Genomic DNA, 20,787 nt, shown 5'->3' on the forward strand with positions numbered 1-20,787 from the left:
CTCATCCACTTGTGGGATTTCCTTGACCTGACCTGATTACATTGATTTTAATTGACACATATTTGTGTTGCTAAAGCTTAACCATGAAACCTGGAAGGCTGGATCTGGGTAGAAGCCACCAAGTTTTGTTCTGGATCCGTAACATTGGATGGATCCAGGATTTGTTTTACTTTAACATTGGGAGATAAGATGCTTTACAGCATTTTCTTTGATTTCTCAGAATAATTCTTGGCTGAGGCATTTTGAAGGGACTGGTATTTATGAGTCTGAGAACCAAGTGTTGATAAATGTGTGAAATGTTGTGCAGATGCCCCAAAAATCTGGATGTAGTGACGGTTGGGCCTTGGTGAGGTCAGAGCTGAATTTGATCAGTTGACTGTTGAATCTGTAAGAAATAATTCATCTTCTCTCTGATCTCGAACTGGAAGGTAAAGCCTGCAAAGTAATTACAGAACCAGTTGAACTCGACGTCATCATTGATAACAAATGAGGTTAGTCAGATTTGGTATTCTAGATAAATGTAGGCCACTGTTCACGTTTTACCCCGAATCACTGATATGTGCAGGATGGGAAAGAAATAACTAAAACTGTCAGAAAGAAGTGTAAAGTAACAGACATCCCATTTACAAGTTGGTCAGATGACGTCAAATACCAAGCAGTAAATGTTTTGCACACACACACAGCAGCTTCAGTGTGAAACCACAATAGACAAGTGTCTGTTTTCAAACCTTTTTTTATATTTCAGTAAAATCTACTTTCATACACTTTGAAACAAGAGTACAACAAAATAGAATATACTTCAAATGTTGAATATACACACAGTTCAGTCTGAACACAAACATCTTTCTATCGTCCCTTTCAGTTAAAGAAAAAAAAAGTAATGAAATGTTAAGCCAAAATGGCCAAGACTCTATCATCTGTTTTACAGGTGAAGTAAAGTGACCTGGGATCTAAAGTGGTTTCATTGTTAAAGGAGACATTTTGCATAAACATTACTTAATGCCTCTTTTTTTTTTAAAGTAAAATAGTTTCATAACTCAAAGTTTACATACATCGATATTACTTTTTGGTTTCTTTATTCTTTCCAAGACATGGCAGTATGCACCTGCTCTTCGTCACATTCTTTGCATTTCCATGCAGCCAAACAGTGTCGGGTTGGGATGAGGAGAGCTAACGAAAACTCATTTTAAGAATCGATACCAAGATCCTTTTGGTCGGATACAGGATTAATTCCAGACTCCAGATTTTCCTGGGCACTGGAAGACGCACTACAAACAATCTGATCACGCATCTACAACCTGTTATTGTTTTTCCTGTATGAGAGTTGACGTCTTGATAAGCGTCGGGAACCGATGATAAAACAAATATTAGATCCGCTCGTTTCAATAATACTGTGCTTGGTACAAGGTATCAAAACACAAAACCTAATTTCTGTTTACTGTTCAGACAAAATATGAAAAAAGAAAATTTGAAATTAAATCTAAGGCTGTTCTGTTAACTTCTGCTCCGTAAACTGTATAGTAGATATATATATATAAATATGTACATACACAACCATGGTCTGCTGATAATTGTCTGTTAGGGCTTCTCTCAGCACCTCTCTCACTAGTGTAGCACCACAAACACTCGATGCACAGTGATGGAGGTTTTCAGTACAAGTTGCTGGTTTTAACATCTGTGGAGGAAAAAATAATAAACTTATGTCTACAGAGGTTTCATCAAAGCCTCCACATTATGTTTTCTTCTTCTTTGATAGTTCACATTATGCTCGGTTGTAATTATTTGCCTCGTTTTGTAGTGTTTGCTTTTTCTTCTTTAATATTTTCAAAGTGTTTTCCTAATTTAAGTCAGTGATGGTGATCCATTTAGAAGGCCTACATTGTAGTGATCAAGGTTGGTCCCTTAACCGTTCCAACAACTCCCTTTTAAAGTCTTTGTGTAATTCCTATGTTGAAGGATCCAGTTAAAGTTCCGAACACAACGCTCCAAGGGGCGTCGGTGCCGGCGTGATTTGTGAAGAGACAGACGTAGTTCCCTTTCAGTCTGAGGCAGCAACAGGGAGGAATTGAAGACAGGTTGAGGACTTAAAAACAGGCCTTCAGACGTCTTTTTAGTCTTAGAGACTGCTGCTGGTTATCACAAGAGTAAAAATGACTTCAGACATGTACAAACAAACCCTCTCAGGCAGAGATGGGTGCTGGGAAATGTTTCAACACTCAGGCTCTTCTGTCTTGATCGTCACATCGGGGCTTTGCAGGTTGATTACCACCTCAGCGTCCACCTCAGAATGCTGGACACTCTGTTGGACTGCTGCCGTCACCGGCACCTGCAAAGTCTGCACCTGGACCCCGGCCGCCCTCAGCTTCTCCAGCGCAACTCCTCTCGTCCCCGGTGCTCCTAACACCAGCTCGGAGCCGTTGATGACACCGCTGAGGATGTGAGGCTGTGCAGTCATGGTGTGATTGGCTGACGTCACGGTCACCGTCCCCGCCCTGCCTGCGATGCTCCCCGCCTGCGACACCACTAGAGTCTGTTGTGTCTGCGTTGGCATGGTGAGTCTCATCACTTGCGTCCCCGGACCAACGTTGACCGGAGCCAGGGCCCGAACGGTCAGGGGACTGCCGAGGAGGCTGATGCCCGCCGAGGATCCACCGATGCCGGGCTTGTTGGTGCCGGTCTGGAGCTGACACTGAGCTAACTGGTGCGCTGGGATTGTGATGATCTTGGCGAGCTGGACGGTGATCTTGTCTCCGTTCTCTGCCGTGGCTGGGACCATGGTGGGGATTGTCTGTATCATAACCTAAACAAAAATAGGCATACATCTTAAATATATCAAAATATAAAGAAATAAATGAAATGTACGAATTTTCAACCAGGGATCAGCCGATAAATGGAATGTTGCCTGGCTGTCCCTCTTCTGTTATGTTGACCTACTAACAGTTCTTCCCTTTGAGTAAGACAACTTGTATCACTTCAATTTCATTTTAGACTAAATTATTTTCTATGTACGTTCTATTTGTGCACCTGTTTTCCAATCTTGTGTACACCCCTAAATACAACTTAAATAAATTTAAGAATTCAAGACCTTGAACTGTCCAAAATGTTATGATAGAATCTACACTTATTTATTATCGAATCATGCATTTAATATTACACAGCTGTATATAACATTAACTCCCAAGGGTATATTTCATTAAATTAATGTGACCTGGACCACGAAAGCCGCATTAAAAGGATGGCTGGATAATTAGCAACAAATCAAACATTCTCTGATAAAACCTATATCTGCCAACAATGAGACAAAGTGTTTCCTCTCTGTTGTGGTGAGAAGTGCAGATACTCTGCTGTAATGTGTTTAAATGGATAAAAGCAAGTCAGTTTCCATGTGAACAAACCTTCTGTTGGGAGTTGGTGTTCCCGGTGTTGGTGAGGAGGGTGGTGTGGCCGACAGCCCCTGGGGGTCCTGTGTGTCCTGCCTGCTGTTGTACAGCAACGGTAGAGATCTTCTGACCCAGGGATGTTGTCATGACTACAGGCACCTGCATGGCCACGCGCACCGTCCTGCAGACAAGAGGTAAGAGAAGCACAGAGAGTCAAAAGCTAGGATTTGGTGTGAGGGAGAAACAGATACATTTGCATCTGCTCTCCTGAAGGTGGACATCTCTGCAGGAGTCTGACCTGGGCCCCGTGGCATTAGGGATGATGGTTGCGTGAGAGTGCTGGGTCTGACTCCCATCTGCTGCTGCAGTAAGCGACAATATACGTGCACCGCCTGCCATGTTCTTGCTCCCCATGGGGACAGGAGCTTGGACCACGTTGGGTCTGTTCCCGGTCCGCAGGATGTTGGGCTTCTTGGAGGACGACAGCTCGGTCACCTGGAGCAGCATGTCTGATGGTGGAGGCACGCGCTCATAGGACGCAGCGGTGTCTGAGCCCATGAGATCATCAGGGACGGACATGTCATCGTCAATGATGACAATGTTTTTGGGCATCTCTTTGAACTGGTAGACCAGCCGCTGGCCCTCTACTTTGGCGAGGATGCCGCGCTGGTAGTAATATCTGAAGAAAAAAGGTTTATCAGACGTTATGATACAACGTCCAACAAACACAAATAAGAGAAAATGTGAAATCTCCCTCAGTCACACACACTCACCTGAGAGCCCGTCCCATGGTCTCATAGTTCATGTCTGGCTTGTTCTTGTGTTTGCCCCACAGCTTGGACACGGCCTTTGAGTCGACCAGCTTGAAGATGCCCTTCTCCCTCTGGGTCCACTTGATAAACCTGGGACATGTGTTCTTGTCCTGGAGAAGATCCAGTAGAAACTCCCAAAGGTAGGTGGTACTGCCTGCTGGAAATCATAGTCAATTTAGTGCTCTGTTAAAAGCCAATTCAACTAAATCAGAGAACAACACAACAAATACAACAGTTCGATTTAACCCATTAAACCCGGGTGTGCCATGGGCAACTCATCCTCTGTGTGATTGCTTTCAAGTGACTGCTGAAATACATTGAGATAATTATGGGAAAGGTGAAATGTATTATGAGAAATGCTTCAGACAATGGCTGACGATTAAAGTGATGTGAGCGAGATTGAAGCAGACTAAAGCAAAGTTTTATTGACGAAAATAGCATTGAAGAAGATTCAGACACAGACAATGTGGAGGCGGAAGAAGAGGCATCTCTGTGAATTTACGTTCTTTGTTGGTTAAAAACGAAAAGACATTTTTTGGGGGGGAAAACTACAATGATTTACACAGAAAGCTAATTCCTAAAGCTATCGAATGTTGTTATTTCATGTCTCTATATGTTTCAGATTGTATTGCAAAGGTTAGAAACTCTGTCATGAGAAGTCGTTTTCAAACAATGCTACGGTTTTGGAGTGCCTTCTCTTTGGGCACCTTAAGTCTTAATTGGTAAATGAATGTTCCAAAGAAACTGTGAGTTACCTTTCCCTTCTCTTGGTTTCTTCTTGATGCCGAGGTCTGGGGAGCCGTTGGAAACAGCCGACTGATGTGTCTTTGGCTTCCGTCCAGCTACAAAGGATACAGTTCAACACTTAACATCAGTAGACCCGGATATGTCTGACCTATGATGCTCAGTTGAGACCCAACAATAAAAGGTCAACCACTAGATGGTGCTCTTGGATTTCAACTTTCAGACTTATTTACTGCAGAAATTAAAGTCTTGGGTTAATGTCTGTGGCCTGGAATTTGAAGTCAACTTTATCAGGGAACACATTTGTTCCCCATTAATAAAAACAAGTATTATTCCCTTTTACCAAAGCTTGGGCCCCATTCTGCCCAAAGCCTTTTCCACAACTTTAAGATACTGAAGACTCCATTCAAAAATGAACTTTGACAAGACTACAAGATGTTTTTCTCTACCTCTTCTCTTTCTGACAGGCTCGTGATCCGGTTCTGGATCCTCCAGCAACGTCCCAATCTCTTCGTCCTCCTCGTCCTCCTCCTCGTCCTCGCAGCAATCCTCAGTCGAGATCTCCACCTCTGTGTCTGCTATCATGTCGGGACGCATGGCAGCGTGGAGCAAATCCGGTGTCACGATGCATGGGGAGAAAAAGGCTTCTGGGTGGAGGACAGAAGAATGAGTTTTGCTTTGAAGCTACATCACTAAGTTTGAGTTCCTCCTAGGAAAGCAGAAGGTTTAAATATGCATTTCACAGCAGATATATAATATATTGGCCTTTTACTTTTTATAGAATTCAAGTTGGAAAGAATTTGACATGACATGCAATTTGTTTGCACAAGTCAGATGAGGATAAACACTTGACGTTGCCCTGATTGTCTGTGGTGCCTCCTGTGCTGCCTCACTTGGGTGGAAATCAAACAGGTGAGCCCACAGATTTAATTTCATAGTTGGAAAACAGCCTCACCTTTGTTTGGAGCGCATAAAATATTTTCACATGTCGCTTGTTAGATGCGTTAGTGATACGATCGTCTGCTCAGGACGATCTCCATTTTTGTAGTAAAACAATGTAACATATATCTGGCTGACTTAACTGATAGATAAAGAGGCCAAACAAGCTGACAGTGAGCGCCCTCTGCTGGATCTCTTCTAGACTGTATATTTTAAATTTGGAACAGATAATTACAGGTAAAATAAGAACGTTTCCCCCTAGCTATGAGTGAAGGTTTGAATTTTGAACGAAAAGTGACAGTCCAAATATAAAACAAGGATCTACTTTAGTTACTAATACTCATATTATTTGGGATCTAATAAACTGTGTGTGTTACCTGGACTACGGCCCTCTCTGAGGCTGGAAGGTGAATCCATGCGTAGCAGAGCCTCGGCAGCCTCGATGGTCTTGTCAGAGCAGTAGACATGAGTGCCATGGACAGAAGCCTCCACTGAAACACACACAGAATCAATTAGCAACCTTTTTTAAAAAATAATCCTGTGTCCAGGGTCCTGCACAGAAAAACTTCATACTTAAATGTGTAATCATATTAAAAAGGTCACAGTCTATGTTTACCTGTTGGTTTTGACAAAGTTTAATTTCGCATTACTCAACTCTTGAATGCATCATAAATGCAATGCTGCAAAACAAAATGCAACTACATGGCGCCCCCTAGTGAAAAAACTATTGCTGGGTGGATACTGCTAAAAGATTTTCAGTAGTCAACTTTCACACCCTAGGACTTGATGTAAAAGAGAACAATGAAATGCATTTATTTTCTTCTCATCCTCTTTACATTTGATAAACTATCTGGACAGTTTTTACCCTGCTCCTTGTCATTTTGTCTGAAGATAAAAGAACAGCATGAAAATACTGAAGATTGACAAGAGGTTAAGTAACATCAGCGGCACCTACAGCTGCCCACCAGTATCTGCATGCGTGCAGTTAAAGACCCTGAGGCACCCTGGGAAGGAGCCCAGGGCGCCTGCTGTTGTTGTCAATCACCGGTGGGAAACACGAGAATCTCCTCCAGCCTGCCCTGTCCATGTTTGGTATCTCACTGAGGCAACAGGCACTGCATCGGGAGAGACGTGCTATCTTTAGACGCTCTCACTTAATTCAGTTCCTCTCACAAACAAACAGGACATACTGGCAGCGATCACAGCAGCGACCCTATAGCAAGCTGGGCTGCCCTTGAAAACACTGCTCTGTAATAAGACCACCAAAGGTGTGAGGTCACGGAGCTGCAGCTGCAGCCTGACCTACATAAGCACATAAAGAAGTTGTAGCATTTTCAAGTCTGTCTATAGTGTGCAAGTTGGATTTACACTTAATTATTGATTAATAAATTAAAAGAAAACATTGAGAATTTTGCCAAAGATAAGCATTGAGTGTGTGTGTAAGCGTTAGGATACTTAAGTAAGTTCAAAAGATGTCAATTATGTAGCTATACTACGATGTAGAGGCGCAATGAATAGCAGCAAGTCCGACAGAAAGTAGTGCTGCCTCTGATGACTTCCGTGTTTACACTCCTCATCCTTTCCCTCCAGTTCTCTTCGAAGAAGATCACAAATCCTCCCGTCACTCAACAGCCGCATCGCCTCCTATTGGCTCCGTCTCCGATTGACAGCCGCCCCCTGGTGGAATCTCATTGGACCCCAGCCTGCGTTTTAAACCACCCCGTCCGATATTGGACCAACGGGAGAGTCGATGGAAAGCACGCCCCGCCCCTCGCATAAACAATGCTTCCGCCATCGAAACGAGACAAAATACTTTGAGAATAACGATTAAAACAGGAGTTGGAAGCTCGGAGGCGTCTGTGTGACACATCAGACATCCAAACAATCGACAAACACGCATCAAACGGGACAAAAAAGTGTTAATGTGGGTCTGGGTGGTCGAAGGGTGAAGCCGCACTAGAAGAAAGCGAGAGAGCCAGGCCGTCCCACGCTTCAGTCTCACACACGATAACGGAAATCATCAGACGTCCGAATCACAACCTTCCACTCGACACGTGTTCGCACGAGCTCAACAACCAACAATATCACAAACACAACACATTTGATCCTGATATTTAGGCGCAATGTGCTGTTAATATCTCCTCTATTACTGCACAATATTCCTACAAACTGCACAAACTAGAGCCAGCAACTGTTACACACTCATCACACAGGTCCAACACAACGCGGACAGAGGTTGTGTGTGATGCTGTGTAACAGGTAAGTGTCAGTGAAAATAAACCCACATGTCCTTCCGACTCAGACAGCGTGGCAAAGACGTAGGGAAGACAACATCTCTACACTTCCTGGTTGTGCAGAGCCGACGTGCAGACCGTTATTCAACATCTCCCTGCGCGGAAACGAGCCTGCTCCACCGTGCAACACACGCAGCGTGCACACACCCGAGTCTCCGTGCACACTGAGCACGTCTCCCGTGTTACAGCGGGCTCACACACCGTGTAGCAGCGCCATGCAGGCTGCTACCAAGGTGATCACTTCCTGATTGCCCTCCATTACTTCAGCGCGCTCCTCCGCGCACTGAGGCGCAGCGGCCCGGCTCACTAACGCGAGCGGCGCGTCGCGGCAGCTTCCGCGTCCCGGGGAGAACAACACGAAGTTACGTTACCGGCTCTGATGAGTAGATCGAGCTGGTTTGCATGTCCCTCATGCTGCGAAGTCGCCATGTTTTCCCCTTGCTGCAGATTCACATTGACTTCTCACTGAACTGTATGGGAAGCCAGCTAGCTCGGATCACTCCGCCGTCAATGGGAAATCTAGTCGATTTCCCCGCGACGCGTTACAGCGTCCGAGATGTATCCCTCCGCCGACACAGGAAATCCTTCCTTCGCCCTCCCTCACTTGCGTAATGACTACGTCACACACAGCTGCACAGCGATAACTTGATTGAAATCAACACACTGGACCAACAAATCCACTTATTACACAACAAAGCTGCAGTTTGTACAACGAAGTGATTGTTTTAAAGAACACAATGCATCTAAACCACAACTTTCCTTAACGATGAACAACACTCCTGTCTTTGAAACCGCTGTGACTACCGGTTTGTTGCTGTCCATAAACTACGGAGTAGCACCATTCACTTCTAAGCAGGTTTGATCTAGGTAATTTGATACAAGTCAAGTCCAAAATGTGTTTTTACAGTACAAAATATTTACAATAATTCTAACTTCAGTTCTGAGGCGAAAAAACTGTTCGCTAAACAGAATCATAAAAGTGTCATGAAAGATGAGTCAAACTCATTTTTGTTCACAACTAAACGGGACTATTTCCAACTATTGTGAGCCTGCTGCAAGTTGTGAAATGGAAAAGCTTTCTGTGCATCTACAGCATTTTCAAACTTTGTTTGTGATGTCTGCACATGTTCTGTAGTAAAATGGCCCTGTCTTTTGCCTCATTGGAACTTCACACACACAATGTTATGGAGTTTACCAAAAGACAGAAATTATATATTTACAGAGGGTCATCTTAAACTCTTAAACACCAAGTCCTTGGTGGTTTGTACCAGCATTTTTCAGTCTTACTCCAACAAATTAAATTGCTTCATCCTTGAGCTTGAGACAGCACAGTTTTAAATAGAAAATCGGGTTTAAAAATAAACTATATGGGTAAATCCAGTTTTTCTATATTTCTGAAATCCAAGCAGGCAGAATGTGCAAAATCCACTTTCAAGTGATGCAAAAGCATTTACTGTAACTATGATCAATTGTTGATCCTGCTTAGAAATGCTTCTAATTTAGATTTTGTGCAAATGGTTCGAGATGTTATTTTAGATGATGTGAATGAGTACAGCACAAGTACTCATGAGTTTGAAATGATATTACCTTTGTGTTCAATGCGTTTCAGAATTACTGAACTGGACTGAACAATTGTCTCTGTTAATAGGGGATAAATAAATGTTTACTGAGCAATGCTGGACACCTCAGCTGTACATGAAGTAGTGACTGTTCCAAAATATCCACAAGGTGGCAGCATGTTGACACACAGCTCAGTAGATAACCAGATTGTGTCACTAGTATTTACAGCAAAATCAGACAAAAAGTTCAGCTCAACCACAATAAATAAAAAAACACTTTACACTCTAAGCTTGAATTAATAAACCAATGTGTGGACCTTGGATTGGAATTCATGTGAATGTACAACAGGTCAATAAGTTATTAAACCTCTATAATACAACAGAAAACACTTTTATGTGTATGCCGAAAAACCATTGAAGTCAGGGGTGAGGAGACAAAAAAAACAAAGATGTACCAATGACATTCAGGAGACCAAAAAAGCCACAAAATAAAGATGCAATCACACCACAAAAAAACGTTTTTCAAAAATTATGTTGGACAGAGTAACACAAAGATTGGGTAAATTTTCCCTGGGTGGATTAAGTACCAGGACACAGGCAGGGTAAAATTAATTAATATTTTTATCTTATCAGTCAACATTACTGACTCTAAAGCCATTTTCAGACACAAACTCCAGAGAATGTCGGCAGAATTAGGTCCAGAGTCTCACCGCAGTTCCCTTTTCACATTTGAACAAAGTAGTAGGAGATTCTTCGCTCCGACATGTTCAAATACAAGACTGAAATCTTTGGCCCATTCAGATGAGGAGTGGCACAGCAGACAGAGGCAGGATGTAACTCAATTGTGGTGTTGAGATCATGTGTTTTTGTTTACAGCATATCGACAAGGGCGTGCCCTTATCACCAAAAGCTCTAAAGAGAGCTCTCTCTCTTTATCTTGGTCTGTGTCATCTATGTGTGTGGCTCCATTTTTCATCCTGAGATATTTGTTTACTTTTTGTTATTTTTGGAAGTGACGTCTGTTGGAAACTTCATCAACACGCCCACTCGCTCACAGTGAATCCTGTGGTGGATCTCCTGCTGTGTTCTCTCATCAGCTCATTTAGACGTTCTCCACAGTTTTTACTCGGGGGCTGGCCGGAGAAACTCAGGTGAGAGTCCTCTCACTCCTACATTTGTATTCTCACATACAGCCCCTCCAGAGGAAGATTATCTGGGCTTCAGTGCATGTCTGAAAGCAGCTGACTGGCATTAGCACCAGCTGGAAATATATAAAATAATCTGTATAAACATGAAGGAAGCCAGGGCTCGTAATGGCAAGATCAGAATGTTGGTTTTAAAAAATTAATTAATCATGTTAAAGGATAAAGCAGCTAAGCTAAGGATCTAAGTTTACTCTGGGTATTCTGGACTCGTATGATAGTCATCCTGCACTGTACCATATAGTAGAAAAGGGAAGATTGTGAAGTTGGCATTAAATCCAGTTTCTGATAAAAACAGAGGTATTTATTAGTGCTGTCAATTAACGACGTTAACGCAAACCCGTTTTAACAACTTCAATTTTTTTCTCGCGAGATTAACGCAGAGCTGCTAACTCTCACGCTTTCGCCGTGTGACACACGCTTTTGCATGTTGGTGGTTGACTAAGTCACAATAATTTTTCAAAACATCATCCTATCAGGCCGTCATGAAGTACCAGGAGCGGGCGAGTGTGTGTGTCTGTGTGTCTCTGTGTGTGTGTGTGTGTGTGTGTGTGTGTGTGTGTGTGTGTGTGTGTGTGTGTGTGTGTGCTCCCAGATAGCGCACCGGTCCGGGGGCTGCGCCCCCCGCCCCGCTCACACGCTCAGAGAGACACTGTGAGATAAGAGCTTGTTCACATGAAGCAGCCGCTCACTGACTCACCGGCTGCTTCTTAACTATGGAAACAGTGAAAACCCAGAGTTTCTCTGGTCTCAGCTGCTCAGAGATCAGCGCCTCAGCTTCTGGATCAGAGCAGAAGCTGCAGTTGGTTTCTACCGAGCTTCATTATCTGTGTTCGCCTCCAGTCTGACCTGCTCTCGCTTTTTGTTTTAATATTTCGCCAACTAAAATATATATTTTTAAGCTATTAGGCTGCAGCTTTATGTTTTTATTTATTTCAAAATAGGGTACTTCTTATTTCATACATTTTCCACAAATATGGGGAGGACTCAAATAGCCCTACAAAGTTCTGTGTTTAAATTTCAAAGTAGGCCGACACTTGCCTGTGTATTTTGTTTGTTTGTTATTTTGTTGCTTGTCTGTTTGAGTAGCTGGCTGAAAGCAAAGAAGTAGTAGGCTTACCTTTTATTGGTAACCTAACTGTTACGGTTCATTGTTTCTGAAATAAGAGGCCTGACTGCTATGTTCACAGCAAACTTGAAAAAAAAGAAAATATTAAGCCATGGTTTAACTGCACTATAGGCTGAGTCCTTGTTTACCTGAAATGTGCACTTTATAATTTAATTTTGTACCGCCCTGTTTGGCAATGTTGTTTTTCAATAAAATCAAACATTTGCATAAAGCAAGCCAATCCACTTTGCCATGTTGATAAGAGCATTAAAACGAAAGTAAAATTATGGAAAATAAATAAATGGACATTTAGAATAGATACAAATTTGCGATTAATCGTGATTAATTTTGATTTAACTATGACATAAATGCGATTAATCGTGATTAAATATTTTAATCGTTTGACAGCACTAGTATTTATTCCTCACCTGCCTCCTCTTCTGTCTCCACCTCCTGCTCCTCGCCCACTTCCTGCATCAGGTACACCTCGTCATTATACACAACCAACTGGGCTGAGTAACGTTGCTCCTCCACCAGGCTGGCACCAGGCACCTCCTCCACTATGACTGCTGGGTAGTCCTCAGCCTCCTCTCTGTCCTGCACCTCTTCATAGGCCTCCTCAGCTTCACATTCTGCTTCCACCTCTCCTTCCAGCTCCCCATCCACCTCACACTCTCCATCCTGCTGGAATAGTCAAGAACAACACGTTTACCATCTATGTCGATTAAGAACAAATTAGGTTAGAAGTGGGAAAAGAAGGCAGAGTGAGGCTACATCCATATTACTACCTTTTCATTTGAAAATGCATCGACTCTGCTATGAATATGCCTGGCGTCCACACTCCTTCTGAGTTTTAGAGCCAGTTAGTAACAGAAGTTTACAGAAACTGCTGGCCCAGTTTTAACTTGAAAACTTGCATGTCGATGTTACTGATTATGTAGACCTACTATTATTGAGCATTAGTTGGGCCTACATGTGTAGCCAAAGCCTGCTATCACATGTCTCCTTTGTCCTGAAGACGAAGAAAAGCTTCCAGAACTCAGTCTCTCAGGGTCCTTCATCTTCCCACTTGGTGTGTAACCTGCCCCTGGACCCAACTTCCGGCTACTATTGATCACTGTGTGCCTCAGGACCTCCTCTCTCCACTCCTGCCCAGACATTCTCCCCACCTAAGGTCTTCCAACCTCCAAGCAGGCCTGCCTGAAGCAAACTGCTACAGAAAGGCAGCGAAGCGAGAGCCTGCCTAAGGAAACAAAGTCTTGCCAGCAGAAAAACAACAACAGGAGCCAGCAAGACCACTTCACTGGACTTGCAAAAGCACATCAAAAGGGACCTTTCCCCCCCTTTCATGGACTAGTAAGTCGGTTTCTGTGTGGACAGAGACATTTTTAGTTTGGAAACGCAGTGTAGATTTAGTTCTGCTTGTGTCTGTGTCCAACCCACCTGCAGAGTGTCCTCTTCAGCTGTCACATATTCCACCACTGTCCCACCAGTGTCGACCAGCACCACTGAGGTCATGACTCATGCTCCTGTGGGGTCACACAGCCAGTGAGTCGCCACAGCTCCTCCAGTCTGGTGGGCTTTACCTATGTGGTGAACAGCAGCCCCTAGAAAGATGAGACGAGACCTTGATGAACAAAATGACAACCGTTATACCTTCACAACCTGTGATAGGATCTCACTTCCCTGCTCTGTATGCAAATAAACACGTAAATCACTGCTGTATGAAAATACAAAATGTGTTTTCACCGGTCCAACTATGACAGGCAGGTTTATTGTGTATTGTTTATGTGTTTGGGTTAGTGTATGTGTTAGGAAGGGAGCGTCTGACTGTGGTCAGAGTGACGTGATGATGTGTGGTCCACCAGGTATGAACAGTGCCTCTGTAATAATGCAGCAATGTCAAAAGTGAGTTGAACTGACGTCTACCTATTCGCCTGTTCACTGAGCTCAGAAGTTCAGAATTGCTGATGTGTAGCCGACAGTGTATTAAATCCTCTTATGCAGAAAACGTCTATGAGGGTACCTGTCAAGAAATAATTTGACCTTTTTAGGAGCTTTCTGTGTATAATTGAAGCATATTGATAACAAGTGTTTAAAAATGTTTTGTTTATTAAGGTTTTAACATTAGTTGAACATGGGCACAATAGCTGATATGCAAACATAAATGAAATGAATTTATTGTCTATAAAAAATGTAATGGACAGGGGAAGCCTGTGGGCGAGTTATGTAACCAGTGTGTGTGACTGAACATCATTTAAAAGTACCTCACATACCCTTAATCCAACCATGGGGTTATTTAAGTATCGGCTTATCTTGACTGCTCATGCTTCTTTACAATTCTCCACAATTTTTACAAAATAAAAGTAATGCAACCAAAACATAACTACATGTACTCTGTGTCTGTCTGCTTTCAAGAAATGCACTGACAGGAATCCAAATCATTCCGTCAAATACACAGTTTGTCCAGTGGACGACTGAGGCAGGCTGGACTAGAGCCATGGTAACGGTTGCTAAGAACCACAGGGCGTTCAGTTCCTGTTCTGTGCTGCCGTGCATTGTGACAATAGGATATAAGACAAAGAAAAGGCCAGAGCATGGAGAGATAGGTTAATACACACACACACAAACACACAGCATGATGTGGACTTACACTCCACCTACTCTGACTTGCTTGGATTTTAAAGGGCTGTCTTTGCCACTGACCTACTGAGATTTGATACGCTGCTCCAGTGGTGAGGTCACAGCTTTCAAAATGAAGTTAAATAAAATACAGTACAATTTAAGGTGTCAGTAAATTAGTGTGAAACCCTTTTCTCCCAAACCTATGTGCTACATCATAAATGGCTGCCCGCTAAATCTCTCTCTGTTTCTTTTTTGTATCTTCACACAGCTACTTCCATCACTTGTCATGTAGAAGATAAAATACACCATGATATCTCTGCCCTCTGGATAACCACCACAGGCTTTTCACTCTGGCCTCAATTGGCTGATCAGAACAGCATACTCTTTGCCTTTACACAATTGAAGCATACTGGGCCATTCCTTTACTTTATTCAACATGAACAAGTTGTATAACTGAAAAAAGAAAATTCTCATATACTCCTTTTTAACCAGAGCACATCTTTCCACTTGTTTGGCTCGGGATGGCCAGCTTCTGCGTAAAGATAATCTTACACAAAAATTCTTTAAATTCTTCTGCAGGCACAAGGACCAGGATTAGGAAGCACATTCTCACTGACAGTTCAATTTCTCAAACTTTTTCAAAGCAAAAGTAAAACCATAATCCTAAATACCCAGAGCACAATATAAATGTGTGCATGGTCCCTGGCATCTTGCTTCTTCAAACTTGGCAAAAGATTCAACTTGGACTCAAGATTAAACTGATTCGATTTTGGCAGTCAAAAGGTGAAGGTCACTGTGATCTCACTAAATACATTTTTGGAAATAACTCAAGAATGAAATGAAATGTAATAATTAAAAACTAATAATGAAAAAAAAACAATTCATATCTTTCATTATATTTATTCTCGGTATTGACTGTATTATATGACTCTGAACAGACCTGGATGTAAACTGCAATTTGACTGTATGGTGAAGGCAAGGCAGTAATTGCAGTCAATTTTCTATAAACCTTCTTAAGCAGCCTGAACATGCAGCGTCCTTTGACGTGGTGTGTATGAGCACATGCTCAGTTACTTATCCCCTGCATAATGGATGAACCATGCTGGGCCAGTGCTCCCTTCGCTACTGAGACCATCATGCCATCAGCTCGGATGGAAACCCTCTGGTCAATTATTTAAACCCAGGCAGCCGGCGCTCATCTACAGAGCTGAACATACTGTTAATGAGGGAGCATCCCAGAAAATCTGAACGGAACAGGTTGACACAAGTTAAATGATCAAGACCACATAGGAATAAACCAACTCACTCTAATTTATATTTCTTCTCATCACACATTCAAACGATTTTTTTCTAATATTTCATGCTTCCCGTTGTTTCATGGTCTTTGCTCTCTGGCACAGAAACAAACTAACCAAATAAAAGTAAGTACATGTGCTGCACATTGGTTATTTTTCTGTAAAACTGACAGAAGTCATTATGTTAGCTCATAGAAGAGTTAGAGATTGTGACACACTGGGTTTTTATAATCTATGCAGCAGATGTAACTCGTTTCATTAATCAGACAGAGATTGAGTGAAAGGGAGAGTGCAGAGTCCTGTATGCAGTGCCTGTACTGTATGTGTGTTCCCTTGGTCAACAGTGATAGGGCATTGAAACAGTTTGCTTTAGTAGACGCTTAATTAAAGTCACAGGTGTGGAACATCGAGCTGATGATACAAGTCATGAATACAAAAAAGCTACTCAGCAGTACAAAAACTTCTCATGACATTTTTCCTTCTGTGATAAAAGAAAAACAACATGAGATGGTAGATTAGCATGTCTGTTACTGCGGTCCCTTGCACACTGTCAAGAAAAGCAGATGCATAAATGTCATAGTGTTGAAAAGGGGAAAGAAGTTCTGCTTCAATACAGCTTGAAACATGCAGCTAACCTGGATGAGCTGCAAGGACAAAATGCTCTTTATCGACAAAGTTTCGGTGTCCAACAGGTAGCTTCTACAAGACCTCCTTCTATTGGAAACTATGTTACACGGGTAAGATTTGTGGTGAGTGAGCAAATAGCCATGAAGCTGAAAACGTCTTGCAGAACGAGCCTTGTTGCTGCTGTGGAGCTGCTCAAACTAGACAAAGTAAAGTTGTTCCAAAGTGTTTGAGCAAATGTTTTGGCTAAAACCAGCAGTGAGTCACACATCACCACCATCATCACTACCATATGATATCAGATCATTTCCCAGCCATTGCATCAGAGAGGTCACTGTGTTCAATAATCTACTATGGCACGCAGCGTCACATGTAGCATGCAACACTGCAGAGAGAGTTCTGAAAAACATTAATCACATACACACACACACACTGATACACACAGAGCAAACACCTACATTTAGGATCTTTCATGGGTCGAGTTTCTTAAGCAGCATTTGCAGGTTGTGTTGAATCAAACGAGTATTACAGGACCAGCTGGATGACTGTGAACACGTGGCTGCTTTCTCAAACAAACTGAACAATGAGCTTGAATGATGAGATGAATTTACCATTTCAACAAACTTTCATTTTGGAAACCAGCAGTAGATATGTGACATTTTACAAGCAAAATAATTCATCATTTTCCATGTCAACTGCAGTCCATCAATTAGACCTTTGTATTCCTAACAGCTAGCTCCTAGTCATGTTGGTATTCCAAGATTGCAAAAATGTTCCTGCTCCAATTAGATAACATAATTGTGGATGAGGGACAGCTAGGTATCGACATATTCAGTTAACGTAGAACTTTTGAATAATAGGCTGATTCATGGTGAATCAATAACAGTCTCAAGACTCAACAAGATACAGCACAGTCATCCTGACAGGCCACGTGTTTCACATTAACCTCCCACAGAGCATATAAAGAAAAGGAAAACTGAACAAACTTGCCTCGGCAGAGAAAAGTCCATGTGACTACGCTGTCGTGCATCTTTAATCCACAAGGAGACAGGGTGTAGGAATGTGTGATGTATCCTCGGCAGGCATGGTAAGAGAAAGGAACAGAACTGTTTCTCTGACTCTCCTCCACACCTCCTCTGTCTGACATCTATCCATCCATCCATCGGGCCAACCATCTCCTCTGCCTGCCTGTATGTTCTCTCGGTGGAAGGAACCTCTCAGAGCGACTCAGCACTTCTCAGACCCTGCCCGAGCTCAGATCACATGACAAGGGCGGGACACACAAGCAGACTCACACACAGAGTCACACACAGAGTCACATGATCTTTCAACAACAGAGCTTTTGTTCCAAGTAACTGGGGCTGCGTTGTGCCCTGCCCTCCACCAGCACGCACCCACACATGCACACACACACACCAATGACACAAAAAGCTAATTCATTACTTGATATCGATTTAGCCCATGCACACATTTCATTCTAAGTCGGTGGTTATAGCTTTCTAGTCCTTTAATATTATTTCTCTCAGGACTCAAGATTCATAATTGTACTGCTGGTTCCTTGTGACTCCAGTTCTCTGAAGGGTTCAGGATGTGTGGTGAAAATGTTCTGAGGTTAAAACAAGGCTCATTCATCTGTTTGTTAGACAATATAAACCAGACTCAGTAGAGTGCATACCTCTAACCAAGGTCCCTCATGAAACCACATTTAAATTCACTAAAGTTTTTTTATTTGAAAACCCTTACTCACATACTAACAGATTGGCAAACAAACGCAGACAAAAACATCACCTCCTTGGCAGATGTAATTACAGTGCTGTCTAGTATCACAATGATGACACAACAAAGAAGAGAGGGTGAACCCATCATGGAAACAGCCTGGAACAGAAGCAAACTGTACAGCCGTGCATGGTAAAATGAATACAGTACAAGTAAAAGAATAATAATGTTATCGAGCTCAAAGAAATGTATGCCACTTGACCTAATTTTTCAGTATTCATGTTAGGCCACAGCTAGTGTCTGTATCGGGTTTTCTTTCAATAGACCTGTTATTATACATCTTCAGCACACAGCACTCACATGCAACCGTGTCCACCCCACAGAAACCTTCAGACCACAGTTCAACTGTTGGATCAGACTGCAGGATATCCCAGGGGAGCAAAAGGCAGACAGGTCAATCATTCACCAGCACAAAGCAGAGACACTACTACACAGGTTGGGGTTGACAACCTGGTGATTTTATATTGTGGCTGAACTTGAAGACATCCATGATCTATGTTTGAAGAAGTTTGTAAAGATTGCAACATTTCATTGGAACTTTGCAACATTCACAAACCAACTGAAGGATTTCCTACCAGACGATAGCTGATTTGCCAAATTACAGCATGTGTCTCTATAAAGGATCATGATTGGCCACATCTCGGCACAGTGGTCAGCACTGTGGCTTTGCATTGGTCATCTCTGACCACCTCCCAACGTCCAAAGACGTATTTGGGTGAGGTTAATCAGATAGTCTTGTGCTGTTGAACTGTACTGGGTGATAGTTCGAGGAGGAGTTCCGTAGTATTTTGCTAACCTTCATTTAATAACCATGGGATGGACAAAATTATATGCAACAACTCTGAATATAACCCAGCACAATTTGAACAGTCAGTCAATCAACTCCAGAGATTCAGTCAAACCTGACTATGATCCTAAGAATGGGGATTTATTTCAGACCTATTGTATTTAATGTATAGTTTTAATAAATAGATGTGCATTGTACGCCCTACAGCCCATTTGAATTTTGGGTTCCTGTATTTTCTCACGTATCTGGGGTACTTTTTTCATTATTGTGATTATCATAACTCAGCTGTGATGTTGAAATGATACGGTGATTTGATGGCAGCATACTGAACCACGAGTCAGACAACAAACAGCATGTTTTCAACAGGCACAGTACTGAACATTTAAAATACTCAAATGACTCTAAAAAGGAAATTCTGATTAACATTAGGATATTTTGTAATCTTACATATGTATACTAATCAATAAATGAAAACATGAGCATGGGAACAGTGAAGTATTATATTACATCTCAAACTAGAGTAAACTAATGGATCTGCACGTCAAGCAGAGAGAGGGACAAGAAGCTGTTAACAAAGTCTTAGCTTGTTGACAGGCTGCCACCAGCATCCATGGCCTACTTCTCACCACCTGTTACTATATCACACAATAGCAGGCTGTCACTAGTCACTCAAGTGTGGGTTCAGCGTGTTCACACTCATCTGGTCTGTTTGTGTCAACACCTGAGACCCGTGACAAACAGGTATCGAGGCCAGGAGGCACAATCCAAGTGGGTCCCAGCCACAGTCTGGACTGGTGACACATGAACCACTGACTGGTGACACGAACCTGCTGGGAAAGACAACATGCACCCCCAGCCACTGTGCCCCTGGTGCCTCTGAATGGTCAGCCACACTCCTGCTCCACACACAGTGATTCACCTCCACTGTAACCTGCTGTGCACATGTACTGTTGACATGAACTGAGCTAACGTTAGCACGCCGATTTAGCTTCGAGAGGAAAACGAGCTGTCAAGAGAAAGCAACGCGACAAACCATGTGGCTAATGTTTGCTAGTCGTGTGGCGTCACTTACCGGCTAGCACCGTTAGCACCGTTAGCTCCTTCCCCCGAGCCGACACAAAGTTAGTTCACACGGAGCAGCCTGACGGGAGCGGAGGCTACTGGGAGTTTGCTCCGTGTGTGTGTGTGTGTGTGTGCGTGACATCCAGTAACCCCCTCTCCTCCTCCCCCTCTGCACTCGACCCTCAGCCCGAGGAGTCCCCCGGCTGCTCCTGCCGCTGTGCTCGGGTCGTGGAGCCCCGCTGGAGCCCGCAGGCAGCCGGCCCGTGTGAAGCGCCCGGTGCTCCCGGTGCTCCCGGTGCTTCGTGCGGGACGGTGTGTGGAGGAGAAGCCGCAGCTCGGTGCTAATGGAGACTGACTCCGCGCGGTGCCTCCGCTGGTTCGGGCAAATCTAGTTCGTGACGTCACATCGTACCATAAACAAACAGAGCTCCACAGAGTGAGCTCCTCCACTCCACTTTCATATGTTCTACTACCAGGTTGTTTTCTAATAGAAATCCATATACACATGCATCCCATAATTGTATTTTAAAGAACTGGTTTCTCATGTTTGTGATGGTCAGAAGTTACTCAGTAAAAAAAG

The 20,787-nt window shown here is 43.0% G+C and overlaps 1 protein-coding gene across 7 annotated transcripts; it reads right to left on the reverse strand.

Annotated features, from left to right (window-relative positions):
• Positions 1 to 713: 713 nt before the first annotated feature.
• On the reverse strand, positions 714 to 20,571 carry LOC133016830 (ETS-related transcription factor Elf-2-like). 7 transcript variants are annotated; one of them, XM_061083539.1, is made up of 10 exons: positions 20,218 to 20,571; positions 13,482 to 13,645; positions 12,467 to 12,719; positions 6,253 to 6,366; positions 5,386 to 5,583; positions 4,948 to 5,034; positions 4,154 to 4,346; positions 3,679 to 4,059; positions 3,396 to 3,561; positions 714 to 2,800 (listed from the first exon to the last, which is right to left on the reverse strand). In XM_061083539.1, the coding sequence occupies exons 2-10, from the start codon at positions 13,554 to 13,556 to the stop codon at positions 2,210 to 2,212; spliced, it is 2,058 nt and encodes a 685-aa protein (XP_060939522.1). In that variant the 5' UTR covers positions 13,557 to 13,645; positions 20,218 to 20,571; the 3' UTR covers positions 714 to 2,209. The 7 variants fall into 7 exon arrangements, with proteins under 7 accessions (XP_060939522.1, XP_060939520.1, XP_060939519.1 ...); XM_061083537.1 differs by having other exon boundaries at positions 4,154 to 4,349; XM_061083536.1 differs by having other exon boundaries at positions 12,467 to 12,722.
• Between the last annotated feature and the right edge of the window lie 216 nt (positions 20,572 to 20,787).

Source organism: Limanda limanda, chromosome 2 (genome assembly GCF_963576545.1).
Source record: "Limanda limanda chromosome 2, fLimLim1.1, whole genome shotgun sequence".
Taxonomy (NCBI): domain Eukaryota; kingdom Metazoa; phylum Chordata; class Actinopteri; order Pleuronectiformes; family Pleuronectidae; genus Limanda; species Limanda limanda.